Source organism: Muntiacus reevesi, chromosome 3 (assembly GCF_963930625.1).
Source record: "Muntiacus reevesi chromosome 3, mMunRee1.1, whole genome shotgun sequence".
In the NCBI taxonomy this organism is placed as follows: Eukaryota; Metazoa; Chordata; class Mammalia; order Artiodactyla; family Cervidae; genus Muntiacus; species Muntiacus reevesi.
In genome coordinates, this window is record NC_089251.1 from 118008892 (window position 1) to 118021142 (window position 12251).

General features: G+C 53.6%; 1 protein-coding gene across 1 annotated transcript in view; it reads left to right on the forward strand.

The window, feature by feature from the left end:
* Nucleotides 1–9548: 9548 nt before the first annotated feature.
* The window catches only part of NMUR1 (neuromedin U receptor 1), an 8966-nt gene continuing 6263 nt past the window's right edge, over nucleotides 9549–12251 (forward strand). Inside the window, exons 1-2 of the mRNA XM_065928907.1 lie at nucleotides 9549–9578; nucleotides 11125–12001. Of these exons, the coding sequence (XP_065784979.1) occupies nucleotides 9549–9578; nucleotides 11125–12001 (907 nt within the window). The remainder of the gene's footprint in view (nucleotides 9579–11124; nucleotides 12002–12251) is intronic.

Here is a 12251-nt window from a genome sequence, read left to right on the forward strand (position 1 = left end):
GAGAAACCTCTTTATTATCTTCTGTCAGTGCCTTGGAAGGAAAATATTAAAAATCACTTCCTTTGTGTTCAGAAAATGTACCAAGTTTCTGAGATTTGCACCTACTCTGATTTATTTGAAAAACATTTATCAAATGCTGGCTGAGTGCCTTCCTGGAAACTCTGCATCCTTTATTTCATTGTTAAATAAAACCTCCATAATAACCTTATGAAGCAGTTCTGTTGTCATTACCATTTTACAGATGAAGAAACTGAGGCATAGAGAGCCTAAGCATCATATCTCCAACAGCCAAAGGATGAAGATAAAACAACTTGTGTCCCTGGAAATGCATCTAGCAGTCTCTCTGAGCTGGGACCACGCGTTATAAACCCTTGGAAGGCACCAAGACCTAACTAGGGAACATTTGCATTTTTACCAAAAGTTCCAGAGTGAACTGGGTACCACCACTCTGGAGAAAGGCACTCAGTGGCCTCGCTTGTCCCCATGGAACAACTGTCCCTGGGCTAGAGGTGCCAGGCTAGCCCATGGCAGCTGGCGCCCCAAGGAGTTCAGAGCCTTAAAGAACCCTGATGCACCCAGGCAGCTCTTGGAGAAAACTCGTAGCCCAGTGAGGGAAAGGTAAATGGGCTTCAGAAGGGGAACCAGGACTTTGTGGGTGGCGCTAGTGGTAAAGAACCCGCCTGCCAATGCAGGAAACATAAGAAATGCAGGTTCGATCCCTGGCTTGGGAAGATCCCCTGGAGAAGGGCATGGCTACCCACTCCAGTATTCTTCCTGGAGAATCCCATGGACAGAGGAGCCTGGTGGGCCCCAGTCCATGGGGTTGCAAAGAGTCGGACATGACTGAAGCGACTTAGCAGACGCACCCGGAAGATTCCACATGCTGCGGGGCAAATAATGCCACAACCAGAGAAGCCAGTGAGCTGCAACTAAGGCCTGACAGGGCCAAATAAATAATAAATATTGTTTTAAAAAAGGAGGGGAACTATGTCAGACATGTTTACACAAATCTAGTCTCTGAGAGGGTAAATATACATATGAACTTTTCTTTTAAGCCTAGACTCTTGAAATTTGACCCGCTTTAAAAACGGGAGACCCAGGCTTAGAACTGTAGAGTAAAAGGGAAAGTTTTAACTCAGATAAACTTAGAGTCAAATCCCAGCTCTAGTGCTTAGCTGGGGGACCTTGGGGAAGTTATTTAACATCGTGGGCTCCCTGCTTCCACATGTTAAAAGTCAATTTGTTATAATCTCTGCCTCAAGGCAGCTGGGAGGAGAAGTGACATTCTCTTCTTGAGGGCAGGCTGTTTATAAGTCTGCTATTTTTGAGTCCAAATGGACTAACAAAAAGGGTTAAACTTTCAGTTCCCAGATGTGCTTCCCTCAAATAGGAGTGTGACCTGTGCTTCCTACTTTAAATAACTGGAATCTCTTATCTTCTTGGCAGACACATGTTCTCCTGGGCATCGTTTTCCAAAAAGGTTTCGTTGACACTGGGACAAGCCACTCAGACCCAGCACCAGGCTCTGCTGGGCTGCCAGCCCGTCTCTCTCATGCTGGTGCATTTGAAGAGCCCTTGAACCCCTGGCTGGCAGATAGTAGTGGCAGTGTTAGTTGCTCAGTCGTGTCCGACTCTTTGCAACCCCACGGACTGTAGCCCACCAGGCTCTTCTGTCCATGGGCAAGAATACTAGAGTGGGTTGCCATTTCCTTCTCCAGGGGATCTTCCTGACCCAGGGATTGAACCCAAGTCTCCTGAGTCTCCTGCATTGGCAGGCGGATTCTTGAGCTCCCTGGGGAGTCCAGGCTGGCAGATTTGTTGTTTGGTTGCTAAGTCGCCTCTGACTCCTTGCGACCCCATGGACTGTAGCCTGCCAGGCTCCTCTGTCCATGGGATTATCCTGGCAGGAATACTGGAGTAGGTTGCCATTTCCTTACTTGTGTGCTGTTTGGCTGCTTGGCATCTGTGCTGTCTGCCAGGAGCTATGGCTGCCCCATTGCGTGGGGAATCCTCCTTCCTCCACTGCAGAGGGCCTGAAGGCTCGCCTTCCCAAACAGTGAGAGTGCTGGGTTAGGATCCAACTTCACAGCATCCAGCACGTCACCCTGGGCAGGGGTCCATCAAGTGCCTCAAAGTAGGGACGGGGTCCCGGCCTGGGGCTCATGTTGCCACACCACCAGCCCTTTCAGCTGCAAGGGGTCTTCAGGAAATCCTGGTCTTCAGGAAATCCTGCTTAAATTAGCCAGAGCCAGTTTTGATATTTGCAAACCAAGATCCTCACCTGGCACAGAAGCTCACATCACTTGCTACAAGAATTTATATTTTTATCAAAAAAAGTACAGTACTTACACCACCACGAGTCATGGTTAATCTAAGAGAGGGGTTTTAACTTTATTTTTATTTGTTTAGAGATTTTTACTTGGAGCAGTAGTTTACCATCGACTGCTGTCATTCTTCACTGTAGTTTTAAAGAAGAACTGTAAATGATGGTGCTGTCCAAGTCAAATAAATGCATGCCTGCCTCATAGTGAAGTTGTAGCTCTCTGTTATATGTATATTTTAATCAGTTTTCAACATTTTGTGAATGTTAACTACCTGAATTTCAATTTTAGATGTGCTATTAACATTTTGTTGGATTCAGAGAGTTCCTTGAAAGTTTTATGTATAAATATATAAAATAAAAATTAACGCTTTGTTTCATTAAAAAAAAAATTTCAGCCATAGAATCTTCTAGCATCCTGCCTTGAAGTGCTGACTCCTGGCCATCTTTGACGTTGCGACAATCATGCCCACACTGATGCCAAACTCCCCACCACATGCTCTCAGCGCCCTGTGTTCTGTGCCCTTCCCCATGTCTAATGACTGCTGGTGGCTACACCCAGCACTTCTAACTCACGTTGTGATGAACTTAGATTCACCCACATGCATGAATAATTGTCATTTTTTCACTCCTTCTGGGTTCTTTCATTTATTTTCTCCAACTTAATGCTATTTCCTTTGTCGTCCTGAGCCTATTTTTTGTTGTTGTTGGCACTTAACTATTTACTAGTCTGCCTTGGGAATGGCAATAATTGGGAAGAAAGGTAAAGCGGTTATCAGACCAGCTAGAAGTGGTCCGCTTTCTATAATCACAATGCTGAGTGGCAAGATGTTACTCCCGCCAGGCTGACTGTTCCCTCTACCCTCACCCCTTGGTACGCCACTGCCTCTGGGAAGAGAGTCCCATGGAACTGATATTCATGGAACACGTTGAAACAGAACCAGAACTGAAGTATTAAGTGGTAAAGGTTTGCGACTGACACTCATACAGTCCAGGAAAATTGCGCGCGCGCGCACACACACACACACACACACAGGGCTTCCCTGGTGGCTCAGATGGTAAAATATCCATCTGCAATGTGGGAGACCTGGGTTCAGTCCCTGGGTTGGGAAGATCTCCTGGAGGAGGGCATGGCAACCCATTCCACTATTCTTGTCTGGAGAATCCCCATGGACAGAGGAGCCTGGCAGGCTACAGTCCATGGGGTTGCAAAGAATCAGACAGGAATGAGCGACTAAGCACACAGACGCACATACAAACACACACAGAGAAAAGGATTCAAGAGATGTAAAATTTTAACCGTTGGTGAATCAGCGTGGAAGATGTATAGGAATTCTTGATTCTATTCTTTCAACTTGTCTGTAAGTGTGAAATTGAGCCAATATTAAAAGCTAAAAGGGAGCGACTTCCCTGGTGGTCCAGTGGTTAAGACTCCACCTGCCAATGGAGGGGACAATGGTTCGATCCCTGGTCCGGAAAGTTCCCACATTCTGCAGAGCCTGACGGAGAAGGAAATGGCAACCCACTCCAGTGTTCTTGCCTGAAGAATCCCAGGGACGGCGGAGCCTGGTGGGCTGCCGTCTATGGGGTCGCACAGATTCGGACACGACTGAAGTGACTTAGAAGCAGCAGCAGAGCCTGAGAGTTGCAGCTACTGAAGCTTGAGCACTGCAGGGCCCTTACTCTGCAACAAGAGAAGCCACTGCAATGAGAAGCCTGTGCTCCGCCACAGAGGAGCCTCCGCCGGCCACAACTAGAGAAAGCCTGCATAGCAACGAGGACCCAGCACGGCCATACATAAATAAATAGAACCTAAAAGGAAAAGCAAAAACTCTAACGTAGACACAATAAACCATGGTGAACTCGTGAATTCCCAAGTCTGACTTCATCCACTGGTGGGGCTTTGGTTCTGAACTAACCATGAGCAGTCCTAAAAGGGACAATCTTAGGAGTGGTCTCTATATTGCCTCTGAACGTGGTGTGTTAGCTAGGAAGGTGTGTGGCACGAATGCACACACGCACCCGGAGGAGGCATGAGGGACACACAGGCTCAGGATGAGAGAGGTCCAGGCTTTTTTCTGGTCCTCTCGCTGTGTGACCGTGGCCACCAGTGGAGGTTGAGGCTTGGGGAACCAGTCAGGCGCTGGGGGAGGAGGTGGGTGACCCTCCGGGTTTCAGTTCTTTGGGGACCTGACAGACTGGGGTAGCTCAGAAACCATCTGCATGGCCCTTGGGTGGCAAAGGCCAGACGGCCTCAAGCGGGCCTCTCCCATGGGCAGGAGAGGTCTCCAAGGTCCAGCTGCAGGGCCCAGCCTGCTTGAGCTGTGGTCATGCTCCCCCCAGTTTCGTCTTCTTCTTCCCTCCTGCTGGGGCCAGCTCTCTGGCCACAGCTGTCTGGGGACCTGTCCCTCCCAACCGGCAGAATGATACACTCCCAGCCCTGACCCCTGGCAGTTTTCCAGCATCTCCCAGAGAATTCTGAGCAGTTATGAACACCATTTCTTGAGTGGCTCAGTCCTAAGTGTTTTAACCCATGTTATTGAGCTTAATGGGCTTCCCTGGTGGCTCAGAGGGTAAAGAATCTGCCTGCAGTGTGGGAGACCTGGGTTCAATTCCTGGGTAGGGAAGACGCCTTGGAGAAGAGCAGGGCAACCCACTCCAGTATTCTTGTCTGGAGCATCCCATGGCCAGAGGAGCCTGGTGGGCTATGGTCCATGGGGTCGCAAAAGAGTGGGACACGACTGAGCGACTAAACAACAACTCTGGCAGAGAGCCCAGGTGGACGGGGTGGGGGATTAGGTGGGGGATTCTCATCCAGGCCCCACTGTCCCCGGCCTTCTTTTACCCTCTCGTTTCAAGAGAGTGAACCAGTTTCTGTGAGTCAGGCCTGGCGGTGTACGGAGTGTGGGTGACCACTCGACCCACAGGGCCTCCTGAGATGCATCCCAGACTCCATCATGGGGCCCAGACCTCTCCTCTCTCCCGGCCATGGCCTGCTCAGGCCCAGCTGAGCAAAGCAGATGGAAAAGGCTCTAACCTGAGGAGATACCCAGCTGAGCCTGGACTGTCCTGCTGCGACATTTGCTCTTCCCAGCTCTCCGTGTTTACTGAGCCTGATTACTGGGGGCTCCTGGGCTGTCCTCACTGGCTGGGCTTCAGAATGGCCCCTCCGTCCGCTCCAGGACCTCAGGGTCCCCAGGCTCACCTCACCCTCCTTGTCTCATCCCCGGGGGGCAGTAAAGCAGGGTGGAGGTGAGGGTTTCTGGGCCTCAGGCCCAGTTAGCCCTTGGATGGGTCAGAACCTGGGAGGCGGGCCCACCAGCTCCTGGAGGTCCCAGTGGCACTCCTCTGGCAGAACTGCTGTTGTGTGGAGTTGGGCCCTTAGCACCCAAGCCTTGGTAGATGTCTACTATCCAAGCTCCTGAGACTAAGATACACACCCAGAAAACCTGGCATCCATTTAGCCCAGGCCTCAGCCCCGCGGCAGTCCCAGACAGACAAGGCCCTGGGGAAGCCATCTCAGGACGGGGTAGGAGGCAGTGGATGTCAGGGGGTTCTGATGGGACACGCTGTCATGGAGGTCTCGAGCTCCGGCCCAGAGGCTGGGACACCCAGGGCCCTCTGGACGATGCTACAGCCATGGTGGCCACTGGGCCTCTCCTTTTGGTGGGCAACCTCTTAGCCTCACGTGGTCTTTGATGGCTGTTAATGCTGTGAATGGTGGGGCGGCAGAGGATGAGACGGTTAGATAGCATCACTGACTCAATGGACATGAATTTGAGCAAACTCCAGGAGATAGTGGAGGACAGAGGAGCCTAGCGTGCTGCAGTTCATGGGGTGGCAAAGAGTCAAACATGACTCAGCGACTGAACAACAACAATGCTATGAATGACGCAGTCAGTTGTAGGAATTCCTAATGGGTGGGAGCCATTCTGCCTCTCTAAGGCAGAAATAGGGCTTCCCAGGTGGCACCAGTGGTAAAGAACCCACCTGCCAATGCAGGTAGACGTAAGAGATGCGTGTTCAATTCCCGGATGGGGAAGATCCCCTGGAGGAGGGTGTGGCAACCCACTCCAGTATTCTTTCCTGAAGAATCCCATGGACAGAGGAGCCTGGCAGGCTACATAGTCCATGGGGTCGCACAGAGTCAGATATGACCGAGTGACTTCGCATGCACGCACGCAAGGCAGAGATAGGGTCCTTCCCCATCCTTTTCTGGGCTCTGAGCACCTCCAGAGGGTCCAGAGTGGGTTTCAGGCGGCTCAGAGTCTGAGTGAAGTGGTGGTAGTCATGTGTGCGAGTGTGTTCCAGTAAGGGGGGTAGGGGTCGACAAAGCTCATCGCATGCTAAGTGCTGTCTGTGACCCCATGGTCGGTTGGTCCTAGTGATGCCCTCCGCCCCTCATTGCTCATCTGATGTGACCGCAGCCCCGATCGTAAAGGCACCAGCCAGGCTCACACATTTGAGCCTGAGTAGCTAACTGTCAGGGATACGCCAGAATCCTTTCTCTGGGGGACATGGGGACCCTGTGTCTCTTCGCTGCCCGCAATCTCCCTGAGCCTGGGGCTGTGTTTACGTGTGGAGTTCCTGGGAAGACAGCCTAGGGGACAGGGTCTAACTCCCAGTATCCAAGGCCAGATGGTGACTCATGGGGAGGAGGTGGGGGCAGAGAGAGTCTAAGGGTAGAACGTCTTGCCTCCAGTTGTCATTAAGTAGAGATAATCCCACTCAAATCCCACCGACATTCTTGAGTGCTGGCCGTGTGCCAGCCCCGTGTGAAATCTTCACCATCATGTCTCACAGCGGGCACACGATTGTGGCAAGGATGGTACAGAGGGTCTGTGTCTCTTCCCCTCACACAGCTCACAGTCTTCCTGGGGCCTGGGACTTTGTGCTTAACCCTTCCCGGTGCTTCTCACAGTGTGGTTCTGGGGCCGGGGTTCCTCTGGGTCAAATCTGAGGATTTCTGGATCTCGCCCAAACTAAGGAAATCAGACCCTGGGAAGAGGCCCAGGAGCCAGCATTTCCGCCTGTGAGATCCATGTGGCAAAACTCCCGAGCGAGTTCCTTCAGCTAAGGAGCTGGCTGGAGGAGGAGGGCTGAGCCCAGAAGGTGCTCCCTGCTGGTTTTACCAGTGCGTAGTTTGAAGGAGCAGGAGGAGACCCCGTGATCCACGGCTCTTCCCACTCTACAGTTCTCTCCCTCCCGTGGACACGTGTGGTAGGGTGAGAGGAGCAGGCGGAACTTCTGAATGGCTGAGAGCTAGCTGGGGTATCTGGGGCGGGAGAATATGGTGATGGGGTGTGGGCTGGTGCACCAGGGTAGGGGGACCAGGAAGGCAAGCGGGGGTGGGGAGGTCCAGTACCAGGCTAGACTTCGGTGATCTTATTCAGAAGCGAGTGTTGGATTCTATAGAAAGTTTTCAGGGAGTGGAATGCCATTGTGGGGGGTTCAGGAAAATGGCTGGGCTGTGGGGGGCCACACTAGGGGGACAGTGCAGTCCTGGGGTCCTACAGCAGTCCTGGGGGAGGGGGCACAGCCAGGACCTGCACTTAGGGGCTGGAGGACCCGAAGGCAGAGGGGGTCAAGGGGGAGGTGGGGAGACTGCTGTCCAGGGACTGAGATAGACAGAAGGGGAGGAATCCCACGTGAAGCCTAGGAGCCTGAGAGAGACCCTTTGGGGCTTGTTGATTTGGAGGGGCTGGTGGGATGTCCTTGGGGGTAGGTTTGAAAGGCAGGGTTGGAAAAAAAAAAAAGAAAGGCAGGGCTGGAGAAAGTGGGATCTGGAGGGACACCATAAGAAGGTGTCATGCGAAGAGTCAGCATGCAGGAACATGGGGACAGAGATGTGAGACCCTGATCACTCCAGTGGCATCTCTCTGAGGCTCAGTTTGCTCATCTGTAAAATGGGTTTCTGTGAGGGTTCCGGTGTTCCTGGAAGCGCCTCCCATCAAACACTTGGCGAGACAATCGCTACGGTTTGGGGGGTCCGGGGGCCCCCAGATAAGTGTGTCCGGATTCAGTCGTTGAGGGGGGCTGAGCTGGGCTGAGGGGACGCCACTGCCCCCTGTTGGCTGTCCGGGCCAGAGCACCCCTGGCCCCCGACGGGCGGGGCGACCCGCGGGCTGCTAGCGGCAGCGCTGGCAGCCTCCAGACGGCCAGTCGGCCGGCTCTGGCGCCGCGTCTGTCCGTCGATCAGTGCGAGGACGCCCGGCCCACGCTCGGCGTGTGGGCTCCCGGCCCCTGGGATCTCGCGGGGCGCAGGCGGCATGGTAGGTGTGCGGGATGTGGGCGCGGTGGGCAGGGCGCGCCCGCAGGGTCGCCCCAGAGTGGGTAGGGATCGCAGGGCCAGTTGAGACGCGTCCCGCCCCCCGCCCCCACCCCGCTCTCCGGAGGACTCGCAGCCTCCTTGGGTATACCTGTCTTTTCGCTGGCCTTGCGCGCCGCGAGGAATGGGGGCTCCGGTGCGGCGACCTTTCCCCGGGTTCGTAGGAGCCTCTCTCTCGAACCCGGGTCGGCGCCTGCGCGTTCGCAGCTCATCGCCGCGGTCCCGGCTTAGCTCTCGCAGCAATCCGGGTAGGGAGGGCGGGGGCGGCAGGGGCGGGAGGAACTTTTGAGGGGATGAAGACGCCTCTCCATCCCAAAATGCTGGGATTCGGTGTCAGAGAGGCAGGAAGGCTGGGGGAGGCTTCTGGGTGCAGGCTTTGGTGAGAAGATACTCGGGATGAAGAATACTTGGGAACCAGGGGAGAGAAGGACCTGAAAAAGAAAGTTGAACGGTGGGTACACAGGTACGTGGGCAAGGGGAGCCCCGAACCCGCATCTGAGGAGAGGAAATGGAGCTGGGGCGAGGACCCAGGGAGAGGATCCAGGAACCAAGCCGGAAAATCGGCGGTTACTAAGAATGGAGGGGAGGTGGTGGTGGCCGGTTTGAGGAACAGGCTCAGGTGGGCAGCTCCCGGTCTTTCACATCAAGCCACAGGATCAGAGGAATCCCGTTCAGTCCCTGCCCCATGTCCCCTAGACTGTCCTTAATTTGCTGGGTGAGAAGTAAGGATCATGTCACTATGCATTGGAGTTGAGCACCTGAAATTTATCAGGCACATTCCTGAGAACTTAATTCTCTCATTTACTCTTCCCAGAAACTAGCTAGGAGGTAGGCTGTATCTACTTACCCATTTTACAGATGTGGAGACTGAGGCACAGTGAGGGCCTGTCACAGAAGAGGATGGCGAACCTGGCACTTGACCCCAGGCCGGTCTGTTTAGCTTCATAGCCAGGGTCCTTAGCTACTCTATCTGCGTGCTATGTCACTTCAGTCGTGTTCGACTCTGTGAGACCATATGGATTGTAACCTGCTAGGTTCCTCTGTCCAAGGGATTTCCCAGGCAAGAATACTGGACTGGGTTGCCATTTTCTTCTCCAGGGGATCTTCCCAACCCAGGGATCGAATCTGAGTCTCTTATGTCTCCCGCAGTGGCAGGAGGGTTCTTTACCACTAGTGCCACCTGGGAAGCCCCACTCTCTCCAGTGGACTGGCAAAGAGATGGGGAGCCGGAGGGAGAGTGAACCTCAGAACTGGCAGCATCAAAGGTGTCAAATACTTCGACTTCAAACAGTTCAGGGAATAGAAAACAGAAGCAAGCACTAATTTTCAGATCAGCATTATAGTTTTGGGCTCTTTCACTCCCTTGCTTGATCCCCAGTGACCCAGTTCTCCCAGCAAGATCATGTAATCAGGCCCTTTTGTGTGTCTGGCAGACGGTGTGTTAATACCTTTCATGGATTAAATTTCTGGATCCTTGTAATAAGGGAACAGCCACAGAGAGGTTACCGTGCAAATGGTCCCACAGTTCGAAACTGGTGAGGCTGGATCTGAATCCAAGCAGGTGTTTCCAGAACCCTTCCTTGCTCTTCAGGACCAAGTGATACTGTGTACTGTGCCCATTTTACAGGTGCCCAAACTGAGTGTCTCTCCCAAAGCCCATGGCTTGGAAGGGGAGAGACTGAAAGGGACTACTGATGGCATAGCACATGCTTGAGCGTTTCCATCACTAACCAAAGGTTTCAGTAGCTTGTGCAATTAAAAATTGAAGTCCCAGGGCTTCCCTGGTTGTCTAGTGGCTAAGAATCCTCTTGCCAGTGCAAGGGACCCAGGTTTGACCCCTGGTCTGGGAGGTTCCCACATGCTGCAGAGCGACTAAGCCCATGCACAACTGCTGAGTCTACCAGACACAATTACTGAAGCCCACTCGCCCAGAGTCTGTGCTGGGCAAGAGAAGCCACTGCAATGAGAAGCCTGAGCACCACAACAAAGAGTGGCCCCCTGCTCCCTGAAACTAAGAGAAAGCCCATTGCACAGCAGTGAAGTCCTGGCATGGCCAAAAGAAAATAAATCTTTAAAAAATTGAAGTCCCACTTTAAAAAAATCATTTTTAAGATGTATATTTTGGGGGGAGTTCTTAAAAAAATTTTATTTATTTGGCTGCATTGGGTCTTAGTTGCAGCACTCAGGATTTTTGTTGCTGTATACAGAATCTAGTTCCCTGAGCAGCGATGGAACCTGGGCCCCCTTACATTGGGAGCAGCAGAGTGTCAGCCATAGGATCACCAGGGAAGTCCCTAAGATGTACATTTTTTAAGAAGAAATTATGATGGGTCTTACAATGGATGACAGAGTTTTCCTTTCTCTGTGGCACAAAAAATAATGGCCCTCGTGGTGTCAATGGCACCTTTAGCCAGAATTAGGATAGAGCCAGATTCCCTGAGTGACTTTCTGGGTGTCTCTGTCTTCCATTTCACAGGTTCCTCTCTGTTTCAACTGCTCCATCCTCCCTGGAGACAGGTCCCTGGGTGCAAGGACCCCGGTGCCCTGCAATGGCAGCAGGGCTCTGGGACCCTTTGACCCCCAGGACCTGAACCTGACGGATGAGGAGCTCAGGCTCAAGTACCTGGGGCCCCAGCAGACGGAGCTGTTCCTGCCCATCTGTGTCACCTACCTGCTGATCTTCGCGGTGGGCACGGTGGGCAACGCGCTGACCTGCACGGTCATCCTGCGCCACAGGCCCATGCGCACACCCACCAACTACTACCTCTTCAGCCTGGCTGTGTCGGACCTGCTGGTACTGCTCGTGGGCCTGCCCTTGGAGCTCTACGAGATGCAGAACAACTACCCGTTCTTGTTGGGCGCCGGCGGCTGCTACTTCCGCACGCTGCTCTTTGAGACCGTCTGCCTGGCCTCGGTGCTCAACGTCACCGCCCTGAGCGTCGAGCGCTACGTGGCCGTAGTGCACCCGCTGCGGGCCAGGTCGGTGGTGACGCACGCCCACGTGCGCCGCGTGCTCGCAGCCATCTGGGGCTTTGCGGTGCTCTGCTCTCTGCCCAATACCAGCCTGCACGGCATCCGGCAGCTAGATGTGCCCTGCCGGGGCCTGGTGCCCCACTCGGCCGTGTGCACCCTGGTGCGCCCGAGAGCCATCTACAACCTGGTGGTGCAGGCCACCGCGCTGCTCTTCTTCTGCCTGCCCATGGCCACCATCAGCGTGCTCTACCTGCTCATCGGCCTGCGGCTGCGGCATGAGAGGCAGCTGATCCTCAGACAGGAGGCCAAGGGCAGGGCCAGGACAAGCGACAGCCGCAGGCTCCAGGATCGGGGTCGGACACAGGTGACCAAGATGCTGTGTAAGTGTTGCTGCTGGGAAGGTGGGCTGAGCCAGGTGCTAGGCATGGAGCTGGGGGTTTCCAGGGCCTGGCGGAAGGGGCTGAATGTCTGGGTTTATGATGGGGGCTTAGCGTGAGGGGGAGTAACCCCACTCTCCATCCCCGTGTGCACATGCACATATGTGCATACTCTTACATTAGCTTGTGAGAAATTGACACGAAAGGTAAATGTGAATGGTTCATAGCAGGGTCGGCTACATTATCTGTGGAG